We start from the raw sequence: 18,399 nt of genomic DNA, 5'->3' as shown, positions 1-18,399 counted from the left end.
TGTGTGTGTGTGTGTGTGTGTGTGTGTGTGTGTGTGTGTGTGTGTGTTGAGGCATATATGTTTTTGTGTTGTGTTTGTATTTCTTTATCTCTTTGGTCATTGATACCGAAGGCTGGTTAGCTGGGATCTGGCATCTGCCCTATCCCGTGCCCCAGCCCCCACCCTCTGGTGGGCACTTGCATGATTTCCCGTCCCGTCCCATCCTTTTCTCCCCTGTAACCCTTTTTCGCATCTTCCTTGTGCTATCCCCCCCCCAACCCCCACCATTGTCTTTGTATGACAGTTGCATTTATGGGTTCAGTATGCTTGGGTGTGTGTGTGTATGTGAGCGTGTGTGTAAGTGTGTGCGCGCTTTAGGAGTCAGACGTGCCCTGCCGTGCACCCCTGGTCCCGGCCGGAGCGGGGTGCCCGGCCCTTGGGTGTCGCGCTGTGTGTGAGGATGAGGTGGAAAGCTGCCTCCACGCCAGGCCTTTGCCCCGGGCGGGCGTTGACAAAGCAGCAGGCCGGCGCCGGCTTTGTTTTTAACTGTGATATATGGGGTGTGTTTGCACGGTCCCCTTCCCCACATCCCCTTTCCCTTACATTCTGCTCCAACAATAGCTTGGTTTCCCCCTCTTCTCCCCCCCCCCCTACATTTCTTCCATTTTCTTTTAATCAAAAATTCCCACCTCCCAAAGCAAATCCGGGATGCATTTAGATTCATTTTTTTTTTTTTTTCTTTTCTTTTTGTATTCTGCCTCTGGACTCACATTTCTCTTCTTGGAAATGTTTCTGCTACCCTCTCCCACTCCAAGTCTGCTTAAATCCCTGCTGGCTAAGGCCCTCCCTCCTCCCCCCTTCCTCACGCACAGAATGATGTCTTCCCTTTGCGACCAGGGCCGCTCCACCGAGTCAGAGCAGGGGGTGGGGTCGCGGGGCCAGCGCTTTAGTGCGCCCCAGGGGCCCGATTGGGCAAGAAAATGAAAGCCCAGCCCTCTTTCTTCCAGCCCAGCTGTCCCCAGCCCCACGCCTCTCCCCAGAACCTAAAAGGCAAGGTTGGCCCCCTTAGGCCTGTTTGAACCGCAGTTTTTTTGTGTGATGATAGAATGATGACATTCTGCATTTATCAAATCTTTTTTTTTCTTCATTGTGTAGCTCAGTGAATGGTCAACTCGCTGCTGTGTGCGCTGTGACCCTTCTGCCTCCGCATTTAGCTGTATTGTGACACCCCTCTTAACCATCTCCTGTCTCCATCTGAGGAAGGCATTGCTATTTAAGCGGCAGTATCCCTATCTCAGGCCGGTGGAGGGGGTGTGGGGTGGGTGTGTGAGGAATAGGAGTGGGGCGGGGGCTGGGCGAGCTCTCCCTTGAAATGCCAACCCCCTCCCCCAACACACAATTATGTCTTATTACTTGGCATTTCCTCTTAAAGCGGGTGTGGAACATTACACTAGGCAGAAATTCAAAAATGATTAAGAAGGATGTTGAGCCTGAAAGTATAATTATCCTGATTAAATCATTATCATCCTCATTAATACCACGGATCTCTAAATACCATTGCAGGATGCCGATTTTACGTTTGAAATTCAAATTGCTCAGCTGCCTTTAAATTTTATTTTTAATACACACCCCCCCCCCCCCAAAAACCCCCAACAAAACAAATTCTGCCCATCAGTCAAAGTTTACTTTCATGGCAAACACGCCCACAGGAAATTCAAGGGCTGAGGGTGAGTGGGGCTGTGGGTAAAATTTAGCACCATGAGATAAGAATTCATGACCTTTTGATAGAGGATACTAATGCTTAACCCAACAAGGTCCTACACCACAATCTTCTTGTAAAACTATTAGATAGCTTGCCAGCTTAAGTCTGTTCTTTTTAGTTTCCATTGTAGTAGTGTAGGATGTAGGCCATTTCAGAATAGATGTAGAGAAATAACCATTTTTGTATCTTCATCTTGTTTAGCTGAGTACATTGCACTGTAAATCCCTGTTAAGTGGATTCCTTTTGCCTTGGCTTGGAGGCTGTAGCACCCCATTTCCCGCTTATCTGGGTGGCCATCAGCTAGCTTCTTGGCAACACCCAGGAATAAGTGAAGAGATTACATTTAGTCGGAGGCCAAAAATAATGAGTGTATCTATACATCTCTGAAAATCTTTGAAGAAATGGCAGTTGCTTCCACTCCATAGCCTCTGAAAATTTGGTGCAGCAAGGTCCCTGGCTTAAGGGGGAGCCGGGGCCGTGGTGTCTTAATTGTTCAATTGTACAATGTCAAGAGCATCTTTGGACATCCGCCCTGGCCCTCAGAGCTGCCCCTTTAACAGCCGGCTCCCTTCTGCTGCCTCACCAGCCAGACCTGCTTGAAAACTGAAACAAAACAGCGGCAATAATGAAAGAATAAGGCCCCTACTTCGAGGGCCCTTCCAAAATAAAGTCCCAAGTGGCTGCCCCAGATTGCCATTTGGCAATCTGAAAAGAAAGAGAGAAAAAAAAAAAAAAAAAAGCAAACCACAAAACAAAATGAAGAAGAAAAAAGAATCCCCAGCAAAATGGTTTTCCATTAAACAGGGATAGCGTGTTCTGCTGTGCTGAATTACTTCTTGTTCTTATTTTGTGGGTAATTTTTTCTGTATCAAATATCCTTTTGGTTGTGTATCTTTTTCACCTTTTCTTGTACTAAAACTAAAGCATGATCTGTATTTTTTTACATCCCCCAGTTGACAATGTACAGCGCTCGGTTAGAGATGTCACCCTGCTGAAACGTACTGTGGTCGTGTAGCCCCGGCCATCTGCTCATTGTACGCTGCTTTTGTTCTGTTGCCCTTCCGAAGCATGGTGGGCCCGGCCTTTTTTTTTTTTTTGTATCGTGTGCATGATGACATTGTTACACACAGAATCCACTAATACTAATATACAATCTCTCAATAAAGAACTAGTTTTCCTATATTAACCTAGTGTGCTTTTTCTCTTGCTGTTTTCCCATTTATTGTCGTAATCCTGCTGTTTAGATTTCTTCCCTTGCTTTTCTATCCCCACCCTCACCCACCCACCACTCCCACCTCCCATTGTAAGATTCGAGTGAATGCCTTGTTTTTTTCCTTTCCTTTCTTTTTTTCTTATTTATTTATTTATTTATTTATTTATTTCTGTGGTACAGATCTAGTCCGTATCTTTTTACAGTAGACACCTGGGGCCATGGGAAGGGTCAGCTGCCCTACCACACCAAAACGCTCAACTGCGTAGGGACCCTGTCTTTGGCCACCTGTGTACCTGATAGCCTGCACATTTCATCATAGTTTCTAAGTTACATGGCACTCAGTTTGTGATGCTGGGGAAGAGGGAGGGGTATAACACTTAGGTTGAGAAAAGGGATACTGTTCTTAACTAGCAATCTTGTAGCATTTCAGACTTGCCTGAAAAACCCATTTTTGGTTGTGTTTGAACTTTTCCTTTTACTGTCTCATTGATTTACTGTCCTTATAAATCATGCTGGGGGTAACATGTGACATGCAGTTGAAACCATGGTCTAGAATTTTAAAGTACCCTCTTCTATGTGCATCTTTAGATTCTTGGGACCTGCAGTGTAAGTTTTGCATTGAGATCCTGCATAAGGAAGATGTTGGCAACAGAAACCAACCCAGACCACCCCCACATTTATCCCAGGGTCAGCAGCCTGACCTGTTACCGTAGAAATAAGAGGGTCTGTGTCCTCTGTAGGCTGTAAGCCAGTTAAAGCTGATTATAGCCTGGTTCCCTGACAGCTGCCTCATCTGTGGCCCTACTGCCTCTTTTGAGAAAGAAAGCCCGATCTCTTGCCATTGTCGCTGTGTGTGTGTGTGTGTGTGTGTGTGTGTGGGCGCGCGCATGTGTGTAGGAGGTGGGGTGCAGATCAGGAGGGAAACTTCCCCCAAATTGAATTGGAAGAAAAGCCCTTAACGTGTATCTTTTTTCCATAATTACATTTGAGAAGCCAGTGGAGAGGTATTTTTCCCCCAGAGTGGAACCCAAATTCAAGCATTTGTCAATTACACCTATTCAATTTCAGCCCAGAAGAAGTCTTGCTAAATGAAGCATTTTAGACACCCAGGAAATCAGTTCATTAAAGAAATTCACGGTTTCTACAAAGGGTCATCATTTTGGAGCCGCTCTTCCTTGGGCTGTACCTCCTCCTTCCTTCTCCGGGCTGTCTCCTGGGGTCCCTCTGCCCCTCTGCTGGCATTCCTTCCCCATGGAGGTGCACCCTGCCTGACCACAGTGCTTCCTTGCCTTCTTTGTGGCTTGGTAGGACTCTCCTCTCCTCCCATTACTGCCCTTTCTGCTCTGGGCCTTTGTTCTCATGCTCTCCCCAGCCTGGGTGGGAAAGCTGAGCTGATTTACTGTGACACGTGGACACACATGGAAGTTCCCAGCAGAGGCTCATGCTGTAGTTGGTACAAGAAGAGTATGCAGGCCTTCAAGGATTTTTTTTTCTTTTTTTGCTTCTCCTCCTCCTTCCTTTTCTTCTTTTATTTTGGCTTACATGAAACTTTTAATTTTGTTCCTAGCTTGAGAACGCAAAACCAACCATTCCCCAACCATCCTCAACAATGGTAAAAGTACCCCAAATCAGGTGATGGCCCTCATTTTTGTCCTAGAGAGCAGTGGCTTTTATTAGATTGATGTTAACCAACCCTAAGATTCTATTTCTCTAGATTATGTGTGTCAAAATTCATTGAACAATACATTGCAAGGATGGTCTCATAACCTAGTAATAATATAGAAAGCTAGTGGGGTTAGTGGGAAGTCATGCTTTAGCAATGGATCAAATGCATACTCTATTTTCACCCAGATTGTCAGAAGAAACACATTCAGATGAAGAAGCCTTTTCCCCTGACTGGATGATCCAATCATTGTACTTTACAAAGCCATTGTACTTTACATCTACTCTCTCAACCATCTGACACATATCCGTTTTAATAACTTTTGACTCCAGGATTTTGGAAAAGCCATCTGTTACTTAGGTCCTACAGCACAGACTTTGTAATGAGATGAAACACAGATCTTGTTTACCAGTCTTCTTTTCAAACAAAAGAACTCTTTTGAAACTAGCATCAGATAAGGACCACTTAATTGATGAGTTTTCTTAAATAATAGTTAACCTATAAACCAGCAAATACGATTCATCACTCAAGACTAGGGGAAAACCATCAGGAGTCTCGATGCTCTAAGATGCAGGTGACAGAGACCTGGGTCCTCTTTTCTTCACTTTACAGTTTGCTCTCCTCCTGTCCCATCCTTTCCCCCCACATCTCTCCCATCTTTAAATAAGCAGCCTAAAGTGTCCCATTGGAAAACTTACTCGTTTCCTGGTTTCCTGAGTGAGGGAAGCAGCAGCTCTGAGCTGGACCCAAGTGCAGTGCGAAACCCCTTTCCTGGCCAGGAGACACACACCCTTGCCTCCAATTCAGAGTATGACTCTGGATCTCTCAATCCTACCTGACTACTGTTTGCACAAATGTGCCAGACATTTGTGCCTCATTTGTGCCTTTGTTTTCCTATAGATCTAAATAGCTCTTTAAAAATTCCTGGCTTAACACTGTATGAATGTGAATGAGTTTTTATTAGTTTCCGGTACGGCTTGGCCACGGATGAGCCAATATATTTCCAAGAGAGTTGGGGGGAGAGTAATGGGGAGAGCTTGCTTTGGAGAGAATCAGATTTTCTGGATGCTTTGAGAACTAAAAGCAAATGTTCATAACCCTGAAGCACAGCCGCTTGCAATGCCTGTGCCTTCATGTACTCAGTCATTCATTCATCCACTCACCTGTTTGTTCATTTAGTTATTGAGCGTTTATTGAATACCTACTTGGGACCAAGCTAAGGGGGATACTAAAGCAATGTAGGACCTGGGTGTCTGCCCTCCTGAGGTTTATGCTGAGGCTGGGAGATGAATGCTTAGGAAACGAGATGCTGTCTCAGATGTTCTGTGATGGCAGAACATCCTGACTGGGCGACGTGGGAAGAGCCTGGAGCAGTCCCGGGGTTGAGTCCTAGCTCAGTCTTGACCTGGAAGGGTGAACTTAGACCGCTGCTCTGAGCATCCTCTAAACAGTGACCACCATCATACCCGATAGGGTGTGTCTAGACTATTCAAAGGCACCTGGCACGCAGCAGGTGCCTAGGGTCCGCTAGATGGTTGCCCCTCCATCCCCCTTAACTGGAGGCATTTATTCGTGAGGGATCAAATAAAGTCTCAGAGCTGACCTTGCTGAGGAAGTGGAGTTAAGATGTGCCTCAAAGGGTCGTATAAATAGAGGAGGGAGGAAGAGGAAGAAGGGCTGCAGGTTGGGGTAGGGTAGAAGTGAGACTTTGGCTAAGGCCAAGAGGCTCCGCTGATTTGGGCAAGACCAGGATGTGCCTATGAGGAAGGGTGTGTGTGTATGCACGTGTATGCGTGTGTGCATGTGTATAAGGGTGTGTGTGCAGGTCTGTCGCCTTGCATGGCCATAGGAGGCCCTGGGGTCATTGTCACTGCTTCTCCCTAGTGCACAGCTCCAGGGGTTAAGCAGCACGTGGTCTGGAGAATGTGGGAGGAAAGTCTGGAAGATATTTTGAAGCCAGTTTTTGAAGGCCTCGGGAAGCTTCAGCAGAGTTTGAACTTGCTCCTTTAGCCATTGGGAGCTCTTTGGGGAGAGTGGTATTTCGACAACTCATTCTGGCAGCTGATGACAGAGGGGTGAGCCAAGGGGCCGAGGCTGGGGAGGAGGCCATGGCAGGCTTCCAGGGGTGATGGAAGCCTAAACCAAAGGTCTGGGGGATGGGAAGGGCAGTTCCCACAAGGGGCCTTACCATAAGAGGAAATGAGCAGAACTGAGCCTGGGTGAAGTACCTGGGAGTGTGTACGGCCATGAAGACAGACTGGGAGATGGGAGCAGTAGTCAGTTTCAGGGAGAGCTGAGTTCAGTGAGTTTGAGATGCCAAGAGTGACAGAGGAAAGGGGACCGTGACAGTGTCCTGTGGTTTAAGACTTCTGTACCCAGCGCGGTTAGGAAATTCACTTCAATAAAAATTCCTCATGTTTTCATGGCAACTCCTCAAAACCCTCTCTCTGCAGTCTTGAAATCCCCTTCTTCGGTTATATGCACGCATCATTCTCTCCATAGCCTCCCTTACGACACAGACCCCTGGGGAGCTGTGCCCCGCTGTGCCCTGATGTCTCAGTTTGAACGGTTTTCATCAAACTTCACCGTTTTTGAGAAGAGAGACTCCAAGGCAGGCAAGTGCCAGGATTCTTGCCTCCACACGTTTGCGGAAAGGTTGACTTTACCCACGTGAGGAGGAAGAGCTTGGTGTTTCAACAACTTCTATCTGTGTTCTATCATGGAAGTAGTGGAATGACATTTTGGAAGGTTTAGAAAATAGACCAAAGGGAAAAGAAATCTTTTGGATGTCCACCCCCTCCGATCATGTTAGTGAAATTCCTTCCACGTGTTCGTGCACACATACATGTATGTATTGCGGAGAGCTGTAAACACAGTAACATACACTCCTGCATTCTCCATTTTTTTACGTCACATGTCACAAGCCTTTTCATGCTCTCCTATGTTGTCCCCATGAGCATCACTTTTAATGGCTGCGCAATATTCCCCTCGAATGGTGGCTCTGCCCTTGGGCTGGTGGAGTCCAACGCACTCACAGGGCACTGGGTTGAGGGCTGCTGTGAGCCACATGGGAGGAGAGGTCAGCGGATGGGTCTGACAGCTCCAAAGCCTCTCTGCTCACCATCGGCCTCTTCCATCAACAGGTCCAAATAGGTGGAGAGGAGGGCGGGTAAGAGAGGGCTTGGAAGCAGGAAGGTTTGCATAAACTTCTGAGATCTGGGTGCTGGTCTTTTTTTCTGCCACAAACTCCTGTGATCATGAGCAGGTCAGCTTCCCCCACTGGGCCTCAGTTGGCCGGTCAGTCAAATGGGGATGATAGGTCCATCGTGTCTGTCTCACGGGGAAGGACTGGCCACAGAAAGCGACGCAAATGAAACAAAACGAGAAGTCAGCCAAAGGCCAGGGTAGCGGCACTGACTGGCATTCCCTAGTGGTGGTCCTCAGACAGGAGAGACAGTGCAGTGGGGACAGCCCGGACGCGGGGTCCTGCTCCGCCAATTAGCGAGGGTGTGACCTGTGGGGTCACGTCCGACTGCTCGGTGCCCTCTTTGCTGTCTGCTACTGGAGATGATTGGCCGAATGGCCCCTTCCTGCCTTCAAAAACTGGGATTTCCCCCAGATGAGAATCACTTGCATCACTCTTTGCCTTTCCTTAGTGCCACCTTCCTAGGCCACTTCCGCTGGCCAGCTCTCCGCGCCGCGGGACGGCAGCCAGGGGCCCGCAGAGGCCCTGAACGCCGACCCGACGCGGGCTGAGCTCAGGGTGGGGCGGCTTGCCGGCGCAGCTGCCCTGGTTAGGCCTCAGAGCGGGAAGTTCCCGTGCTTTCCTGAGGCATCCTTTCCTTGAAACCTCCCCCCGAGGCGAGCCAGCGCAGGCAGGGGAGACAGCGCTCGGGAAGTCACCCAGTGGGTGGCCTGGCCCGTCGGGGCTCAGCGCTCCCCCAGGTAGCCGCGGTGCGGCGGGGACAGGAAGTGGCGGCTGCTGACTCAGCACCAGCCTGCCACGTGGAGAGGGGGTGGAGGAGAGGCTGGGAGGAAGTGAGCACTGGGCCAACACCTGTCTCAAGGAAGGGCAGGAAGCTCTGGAACAGCTGCTGCTCGCAGTCTGGGGCTGAGAGTGGGAGGGAAGGGGGCGGAGGCGCGCTCGAGTCTGCCCCTCCCCCACAGCCAGTGTCGCCGCGGCTCTGCTCCCCTAGCTGCCGGGGCCTCCGTGCCACCCACTCCCCGTGTCCCAGGCACCCGCCTCCTGGAGCAGTTGCTCCCGTCCCCAAACTCTGTGGGCAGGAATGGATGAATGCCTCCCCCCAGGACTGGAGATCCTGGTAGAGTTCCTTAAGCCGGAGGGTGGAGCTCCCCAACTGGTGGGGGTGGGGGGCATTCCCTGCAGGCGAGCTGAAATGGACTGGCCGGGAAAGAGCGGCTGGCCTGTTCAGGCCTCCACCTCCACCTAGCAGACATGGTCCTCGTGACCAGAGTTGAGAAATCCAACCCTGGGGAAGGTGAGACATGATGAGGGGAAGGCTTGGGTCCACAGGGCTGTCCCCCACTACCGGTCACCCCTGGCTTGGGAGCCTGTGTGTCCAGGTGAGGGAGACAAAAGAGGTAGCTGGACAAAGCCTCGGCCTTGATTTAGTTGGAACTCGCTGGAGCTGCTCTTGGACACCAGGTTGGGTAGACTGTGGCACAGGTGCAAGTCCGGCCTGAGCCGGGAGCTCAGCGGCTGGTCTGGGTGGAAGCTGGGCTTGGGAGGCAGTGCCTCCTGGACTCCTTTCTGCTGAGGGGATAGATACTGAGGCTGCCGCAGGCAGGGGTGCCCGGGAGGCAGGGCTGGAGCGGAGCCAGAGGGCAAGGGCAGTAAGAGGCAGCCGTGGGGAGGGGGGAGGGGAAGAGAGGTCGCAGGTGGCGAAGGGAACAACAGCCAACCAGCCCTCACCTGGGCAGGTGAACTGGGAGAGTGACGGAGAAGGTGGAGAAGGACCCCAGACAGGAACCTGGGCTGCATTTTCGCATTCTATCCCCACTTCATCCTGAAGGGTCCTTGACCAGTCTGAGCTCCCCCCAGGAGACAGGTGGAGGAAAGAAGGAGCACGACATGAAGGATGGGAAGGAGGAAGTTAGAGACATGTTGTCACAGTCCCCCCTGCTCTTCAGCAGGTGGCACTCACTGTCTCCCGCAATACTCACTAAGTCTTTTCGGACTCCCTCTTGTGCTCACCATGGCCGGGTGGTCCAGACCTGCCCTCTAGGAGCATCCAGACTAGTGGGGAGTTGGGAGAGGTGTGCAAGGGACAGAGAGCAGAACCCGTGACTCCGGGCCAAAAACGGCCCTTCCATGCCCCATGCCATGGAAACATAGCATGGTTTCCAGTTTTACTACCAAATCTGGGGAAAAAGAGGTTTTTATATTAAACTAGACAAGGAGCTCTTAAGTCATCAATTGCAAAGGTTGTGTGAACTTTTGAGTGAAAATAGAAGACTTGGATGACACATTTCATGTGGGCAGGTCAGACTGTACCCCCATGGCTGGGGAGCTCGTTGTTTTACATTGACATTGGGGTGCTCTCGGGGAAGAGTATGAGGGGTGCTGGGTGAAGCAAGTTCTCGTCACAGAACCGGAAACCCAAGCCTGTCCAGTGGCTGGAGTTGCAAAGCCAGCTCCCGAGCGCCCCAGTCAGGATCAGGACCCGGGTGTCCTGATTCTGAGGGGCCAGTGTTCTTCCTGGTCTTGATTCAAGGCCAGTTGGAAGCAGCCTGAGCTCCAGGAGCCCTCACAGGGGTGGTCGAGTGAAGCTCTGTCAGGGGCACAACTGGGTGAGGCTGAAGACAGTGTGGGGTTTAGGCAGAGAGAGAGAAGGATGGTATTTCAATATGGTGCCTCATCTGCCATATTGCCTCCGAAGTCTGGAGAGCCAGGGCGAGGACTGGGAGCGAGGGTCTGAGTGGGGGAGGCCGGGAGGTGGAGACGAATCCCAGGAAGAAGCAAGGGAGGGAGGCTTTCCTGTGGGGGGTGTCCAGCAGGGCTTCCCCCAGGACTCTCATTTTTACTGTAGTAAAATACATACAGTGGCTCCCCCTTACCTCTGCAGTTTTGATTTCCACGGTGTCAGTTACCCACCGCCAGCTATAGTCCAGAAACAGATGATCCTCTTTCTGACGCATCATCAGAAGGTCAGTAGCAGCCTAACCTACGTCACAGTGCCTGGTCGTCCCCCCCACAATCATGGACGCATTTTGTCACCACGCGTCATCATGGGCAGGCTGAGTACAGGACAGTGAGATGTTCTGAGAGGAAGACCACGTCCGCGTAACTTTTATTTGTACAGCGCATCGTACAGTATATTGGTACAATTGTTGCAATTTATTATTAGTTATTGATAATCTCTTCCTGTGCTTTATTTATAAGTTACATTTATTGCAGGTAGGTGTGTATAGGAAAAAAACATAGTATATACGGGGGTTTGGTGCTGTCTCTGGTGTCAGGCATCCACTGTGGGTCTTGGAACATATTTCCTGTGGATAAGGGGGAGCTGCCGGATAGCATAAAATTTGCTGTTTTCACCACTTTAAGGTGTGCAGTTCATGGGCATGGAGTATATTCACAGTGCTGTGCCACCATCACCACTTCCTATTTTTAAAACTTGTGGATGGCCCCAAACAGAAACTAAGGGCCCCCTTGACCTTGAGGCCTGCTCCTGGGCAGGGCACGGCTGTGCCTGCTGGGTCTCCTTGAGGACCACTGGGGGAGACTAAGTGGTAGCAGGAAGTGCACAGATTTTGGCACCGGGAAATCTCGGGTTCAATTCTTGGCTTTGGCACCTACTAGCTAGGTGACTTTGGGCCCCTCTGAGCCTTCTCTCTTCATAACAAAAAATGGAGGTAATTGTTATTGGTACCAGCGTCAGGGGGCAGCGAGGATGAAGGAATTCCATATCAGGCACAAGGCACCTTGGAGGTGCTTAGCAAAAGATGGTCATTCCCAGCTCCCGCTGCCTCCTCTGAACACGCGTCCTGTTTGTTTGGGCCTGGAACCCTGGGACAGTCTAGGGGCAGACCAGAAGGGGCTGGACACGTTCCCGTGTCATTGCATATGCAGTTCATGAGAACCTAGGGTGCTGGGGAGACCCCCGAGCACCCCGGAAGTGGGTGGAAAACCCAGACTGGGCGACACAGAGGGTGAAGCCGATGGTGATGCTGGCTAGAAATGGAGCCTGGAGGCAACTGGTCAGGGTTGGCACACGGGATGGGGAGAGGTCGCTGAGGCCTGGAGAAGTCGGGAGGGCCTCCCGGAAGAGGCAGAGCTGGAGCTGTTCCCCAGGAGGGAGAGAGATCTGCCCTTTGCTGCCTGGGGGAGCTGTGAGGTCAGCCTGCCTCCCACGCCCCCTCCCACTAGGCCCACATCCGATCCAAGAGGTGAATGTTCAGAGTCCTGTGGCTGTCATCCTTGTCTGAGTTTTCTTTTTCTTTTCTGGAGCATTGGGCCCTCTCATTTCATTGTCATCCCGCCCATTCCAGCCCCGCTCTCCCTGCTCTCTTTGGTCTCTCCCCTGCCCCACCCCCAGCCATCTTCCCTATAACTCTCTGCCTCCTCTCCCACCCCCTGCCTGAGCGCTCCAGTGGGTCAGCGTGCCGTCCCTCGGGAGAGCCTGCGGAGGGCGAGGCTGCCCTAGGGGAGCTGGGGCTTTCGTGACCTCCCTCTGGAGCAGGTACCCCTCTCGGGGCATTGGTTCTGTTCCCTGCAGCACGGGGTCCTCATCCTGACGTGCCAGGCTGTGTGGGGTTTAAATGGGCCCCCCGTGATGCCCGGCACAGAGTATGGGGCTATTTTTGTTCCATGTGGCTGTCCACTAGGGACGTGCCACACACAGAATCCCCTGCCTGCTTCTAGGAGGCACTTTGAATTTGGTAAGGGGAACAAAGGCGAGGAGCCAAGACTTCTTGGAGCCAAAGTGCCCTCATCGGTAAAATGGGAACAATCCTGGTAAACCCGTGCCCCCACCCCCACTGGCCCCCCTTATCATGAGGCTCAGATCCGATGGTGGTTTTGTGCAGCTCATCTGACAGGTGTGCACTGAGCATGTGCCCTGGCCCAGGCGTTGTCCCAGGCACCGGAGACACAAGGGGAACAACGACAACAGGAGCACTATAGCATATGCTCACGGGGCACTTGTCCGTGCCAGCCGCTTTCCTAAGCGACTTACCCTAAACAGACTCCGTGTGGTGGCAAACAGGTGCGTGAGCAGTCAGAAGTGAGGGCCCAGGTACGTACCGGGTGCTCTGTCAGCCTGCGCGGGGACGTCCCGGGGAGGGCAGTGCCTGGGGGAGCTGGTGCGGAGCTGAGTCTTGGAGCGTGCGTGGGCTTGACCAGGGGATTGGGCCGGGGCAACGTCTCGCAGGCAGAGGGGCTGCAGGGGCACCGGGCGGGCTGAGAAGCAGAATGCTGCCCGTGGGGCCTGGAGGTGAGGCTGATGTCCTGCGGGGCAGCCGGGGCTCTGTCACTCCTAGTTGTCAGCACAGCAGTGTTGCCCGTCCATCAGCGTGGCTGCTGGTTGACTGGCTTGTGTCAAGAACGAAATGCACACCGCCTACCCAGAGATGGCATGTTCTGAGCCTCGGGCTGAGGGCGGGACCAGGGCACTGCCCTCGAAGGCCTAGGAAACAAGGTTGACATCTTGACAGACCCCCTCCCCCCCCCAGCCCAGGAAGCAATGAGGGGACGGGATACCCTCCCCCCACCTTCCAAGGGTTATCATGGCTGACTGCTGGGAGGAGGGGGAGGAGGCCAGATGAGGGCAAGATGAGGAGGACGTGGTGTCCAGGAGTCTTGGAGGACATGGGCCTTGAGCTGACTGACCCTTGAACTAGGGCCCCGGGGCAGCATTTTTCACCCAAACACTAGGACCCCTTGAGCTGTTAAATGTTGTTTCTGCAGAAAAGTTACTACACGTTCCACCATTTGGGAAAATGCTGCACGCGACACCCCTGTCATGGAGGTCCCCATGCATGTGAGCACACTGAAGGTTCTGGTAGTTTGCACAGTACTGAATGCCCTTTGGTTCTGCTTCAGTAGCACTTCCCCATACTCTCTGACCACAGAACTGTGTGTGTGTATGGTGAGTCCTAAAACATCCCTTGAACTTGGCGCACGGAGACCGTTTGGGAAATGGCAGCCTGGGAGCTGGGTCATCTACCTCAAGGCTGGCCCAAAGCAGCTCCTTATGTGACGGGAAGTAGAGGCTAAGAAAGGCCATGAAAGGTGGCCCATCGGTTGGTGACTGCCTGTCTCGAAGTTCCCCCCCTCACCCCTCCAGCCCAGTCTTCCTCCCAGGAGGGCCATCTTTACCTGCTGAAGAGAAGACTCTAAGATCAGGAGGTCAGTGGTGAGCGGGTCACCCCCTCCCAGCGACACCCTTGCTGGCCAGCCTGGGGGAGCTCCAGCCAGGGAGCGGAGGAGACCCTGGAGGGAGCTCTTGGCCCCTGGAGGGACGGGCCTTGTACAAAGCCCTGCTCTGCTTAAGACTTTCCTCCCACCTTTTATATTTATGACCTTGTCCAGATGCCACGGGGTGGGCTTTCTCCCTACCCAGCTGGGAGCCCCCATGCCCCTGTGCCCATAGCTATATTCGACACACTGCACACGGTCCACGCAGCTCTTGATATTCACCTAATAACGCACCCAGGTGCTCAACCCCAGCACGCACGCACGCACGCACTCAACCCCACATGGTCCCCGTGTAATACACGTTCGTACACGATCCACACGCAGTCAGAATGTCAGCACATACACTCATTCACAGTCGTTAACACCTGTACGGGATCGGAATGTGTGGTACACACATTCACAGAAGCAAATAAATGCACACCTATGCACGTGCAGCCACGCACACGCATGCACACAGGTATACCGGTGACACCTCCTCACCTCGCAACATACAAGCTTAAATGTCTCCAGATGGGGACCTCCTTCTCCTTCTTGTCACTGACATGCCACCTGTGCCCGATGAGGCCCCCATCCCACCATCACTGAAGTCACACAGTTAAAATTCCAACAAACAGATGGAGACCTTCAGCCAGGCTAAAGCCACGAGGCCTGAGCGTCTCCATATCCCCTGGTCAGGCTGGCCAAGGTAAGGGGCCCACACCTGCCTCAGAGCCGGGGCCTGTGGCATCCCGTTGTTCCCATCCTCAGGACTCTGCTTTCTCCACGGGGCCTTGCTGAGGCCCAGGAGGGGCAGTGGCTATGTGGGCTAATGCAGGAGGCACAGCTGATTTGCTATGGTATCCACTATAGCCGCCTGGTGATGGATAAAACAAACATCGACAGCCCCTTTTGGATGTCAAGTGGCCTGGAGGGCTTCATGGAAGAGGTGGGTCTCGAGCTGGGGTGAAGGATGAGGACCGTGTCAGCAGGAGGTGAGCGAGGGGAGGACGTGGAGGCGGGGAAGTCACACGAAGGGCGTGGGGAGCAGTGAGCATGGCTGGTGGCCCCCTAACCCAGAGAGCCCCAGTGATGATTGTGGGAACAGTTTGAGCAGAGACGGGAGAAGAAGCAGCGGGGCCAGGAAGCAGTCAGTAGCCCTGCTCTGCTGGGGTTTCCTCCTGCTGCCCAGGAGACTCCTCATTCAGTGCTCAGCTTCTGCACCCAGGTGGTTGGGGGAATTAAAGAGACCATGCAGTATTAATGTTGCTGCCTTGTTTTATAAAGTGTCCTAACAAGCTGGTAAGCCAGGCACACTCAGTCTTATTTACAGCTGCTATTATTTCTCTGACATGGAGATTAATTTGATGATAGCCATTTATAAGCTCTTCTATCATCAGATGGGCCCATTACCTGGGAGGAGAGGAGGGCTGGATTTAATTTGTGAACAGTGCGCTGGGTTTTCCTGCTCCGGAGTGTGTGTGGGAGTCACAGTCATAAATCATGGAAGGGAACAGCAGCGCTGAGACTGGAGGCCGGGGAGCTCCCCGAGCCGGCGGAGTGCGGGAGGGAAAGGGATGTCCTGGCGGGTGTGCAGGTCCGCAGGCCCTGCAAGCTGGGTGGGGAAGCCCAACCACCTGTGTGGGAGAGAGACACTGGGGATCGCCCAGCCAAGGAGCTTCAAACTCAAGTCTATAGCAAATAAGAATCATCTGGAAGCTTATTAGAATGCAGATTGCCCTAGCCTAGGGGCAGGGTTTGGGACTTGCCCCAGTCTGGCAAGGGGTCTGGAGTGTTCTCCGAGGAGGCCTGCCTGGTGCATTGTTGCCTGTGGACAGGCCACACTAGTCCCCCTGCTCCAAACAGTGGCTTCCCTTCCCTGGATTTCTGAAGAAGAAAAGGACAGGAGAAGGGCTGGCCAAGAATGAGGTTGTGTCTGGAGCAAAATGGTCAAGTTTGCAGAGGCTGTCTCCTTGCATCTTTGGAGGCTCCCAGCACTGTGGACCCTCAGCTGGCTGTGGGAGCCTCCGGCCTGGCGGGAGAGAAGCATTAGTCCCGGAATGTTGTCCCACTGGGGGCTTTATAGGCACCCCCTGCCGATCATCCCATGTTGCTCTTGGGTTAGCTTTTACTAAAGCCAACTGAACAATCAGAAAACTGAGGTGTTGCAAGCAGTGGTTTTGAATGTCATGGCCTACAAACTGAGGCCTGGGTTTAAAGGCAACTTGGACGTTGATGTCCTTTCCAGGACCGGAGGCAGTATCCCCAGCCTGGAGGCAGGGCCCAGCCCTGAATCAGCGCACGCACACTGACACCGCGTCGCTCAGCAGGGAGTAAGACAGCTGCGTGTGTTGGGGTAGGGGTCTGTAGGAACTCGAGCTATTCGAGGAGCCCTCATGGCTCATGGACCTACGCAGCCTTCCTCCAAGAGCTGCGTCTGTTTTCCTGGGGGCCTCTGGAACAGAATGCGATGGATCTTTCTCCACGGGTGGCCCGGCAGACACTATTACAGGTCAGTGGGGGAGATGGGTTGTGGAGGAGGAGGGCCTACCTGACTCACACACGGAACTCCATCGTGTCCTGTTGGACGGCAGTGGCCCGTGGGTGGTGAGCTTGCTCCTGGCGTTTCCCCTTGCATTTCCTGGGCCTGTCCCCGGGATGGCTGCTTCGTGTCCCCTGCCTCCCAGGCCTTGGCCTTTCCTGCCCTGCCACCGGCTCTTGGCAGCTTTTGCGGGGCTCTGCTGGAGACTTCTGACGGTTCTTCAGGCCAAACACCCCCGTTTCCTTCTCCTTGGGTGTCTCTGGTCCCATCCAGGACGCTTGCGTTGATGAGCCCCAGCTGGTTAAAGCCCATAAAATGGGAAGGCAGCCAGTATGGACTCCAGCAGATGCCTTCCCCTAATCGAGAATCCACGCTTCTGTTAATGCAGCCTGATTTTGCACCAGATGTTCTGAGCACACAGCACCCTTGTATTGAGCTTAATTCAGGTGGACCAGAACCCTCAAACTGCCAACACCTGCTATGGAGACTCTTCTGCCTTAGCTTATTTGAACTGGTTTATTTGGTAGGGTGTAAGTTTGGCTCTGGTGACGGAGACACAAAGTAAAGGTGGCTCAAAGGGGCTACCAGCTCTCTGGCACAGCCTGGAGTTAGTGTTCCTGGCCAGGCCTGGTAGGTGGGTACTCGATGTCAAGCATCAGATACCTCCTCTCTTGCTGCTGCACCCCTCCCTAGGGCGTGGCCCCTTTCTGCGTGGCCCAGAGTGGTTTCACCCCCGTGTCCACTTTCCAAGCAGTGGGATGGAGGAAGGAAAGAAAGGGTAGAAGGGGCATGACACAAGCTGCCGTCACCCACTCATATCCCGTTGGCCAGAACTGGCCCACGTGACCTCGTGTGGCTGCAAAGGAGGCTGGGAAATGTGGTCTTCATTCTGGAAGCCACGTGCTAGTTAAATCCGGGAGTTCTGTTACCACAGAAGGAGAGAATGGATATTGGCAGAGAAGTCAGCTCTGCCTCCTTTGGTTCTCTGACCCGTACACCGGGCCTTACGCTGACGTCCTGTGTGTGCACTTTTCCATTTAGTGTTATGGTGGGTGGGCTAGCATGCCCTCCATGGCTTCCCCACTAGGCAAGGACAAAGCCCAAGGTGGGAAGGGGGAAGCCACCCTCCGAGCTGGTATCAAACCCTGCGCTGTATTGATGGGATGTGCTCATTCATCTAGTTGCAGATTCTCCTTGTTGTCCTGGTGACTAGCTCTCATTTGGCATCTTGTCCCCGAGAATACAGTAAGATGTTGGAGTGGAGACTGAGATGATGGTCGTGGAGTGCCCGCCCCGGGGCGTGTGTACAGCAGACCCTCAATAAACGCTGTGCGTCCTTGGGCAAGGCGCTTAACCTCTCGGGGCTTCTGTTTACTCATCCGAGAAATGGGGATATAATCATGGCCGGCCCCTGGGTGGCTGGGGGGATTCAGTGAGAGTCCACAGGGAGCACCATGCAGTGGCTGGCGCAGGGAGTGGAAGCTGCCACAGAGGCAGGCTGGCCTGGGTCAGGCTGGCGGGTGAGAGTGAGGCTCTAACCTCCCGAGAAGTTGTGTGAGTGAAATGGGATCCAGTGAGATTTCAGTACAGGTGCCTGGTAAGCAGTGGGTGTTCAATGAACACTAGTTTGCTCCCTATGCCTACCTCACTGCCACTGGTGGGGGACCCTGGATGCCAATCCCTGGATCCCTCCCCCTCCCCCGGTAGACACTCTGTGCAGACAAGGAGGGGGGCGGGGCGGGTCTCTGAGAATCAGAGCAGAAGTGATGGGGCCAAGGAGCTGCTGGTGAGGAGAAGACTGGGGTTCTGGCACCTTAGACCAGTG

At 52.9% G+C, this 18,399-nt stretch overlaps 1 protein-coding gene across 1 annotated transcript in view; it reads left to right on the top strand.

Annotated features, from left to right (window-relative positions):
* Positions 1-10,709: 10,709 nt before the first annotated feature.
* Positions 10,710-18,399, top strand: part of ARK2C (arkadia (RNF111) C-terminal like ring finger ubiquitin ligase 2C) — a gene marked incomplete at its 5' end in the record, with an annotated part of 96,412 nt that continues 88,722 nt past the window's right edge. The window contains one exon of the mRNA XM_040478918.1: positions 10,710-10,785. Coding sequence (XP_040334852.1) covers positions 10,710-10,785 — 76 coding nt within the window. The remainder of the gene's footprint in view (positions 10,786-18,399) is intronic.

The sequence above is a fragment of the Herpailurus yagouaroundi genome, unplaced genomic scaffold, assembly GCF_014898765.1.
Source record: "Herpailurus yagouaroundi ecotype Mexico unplaced genomic scaffold, PumYag 142, whole genome shotgun sequence".
NCBI lineage: Eukaryota > Metazoa > Chordata > Mammalia > Carnivora > Felidae > Herpailurus > Herpailurus yagouaroundi.
Note: the sequence above shows the minus strand (reverse complement) of the source record. Positions and strands in the feature narration are given on the sequence as shown.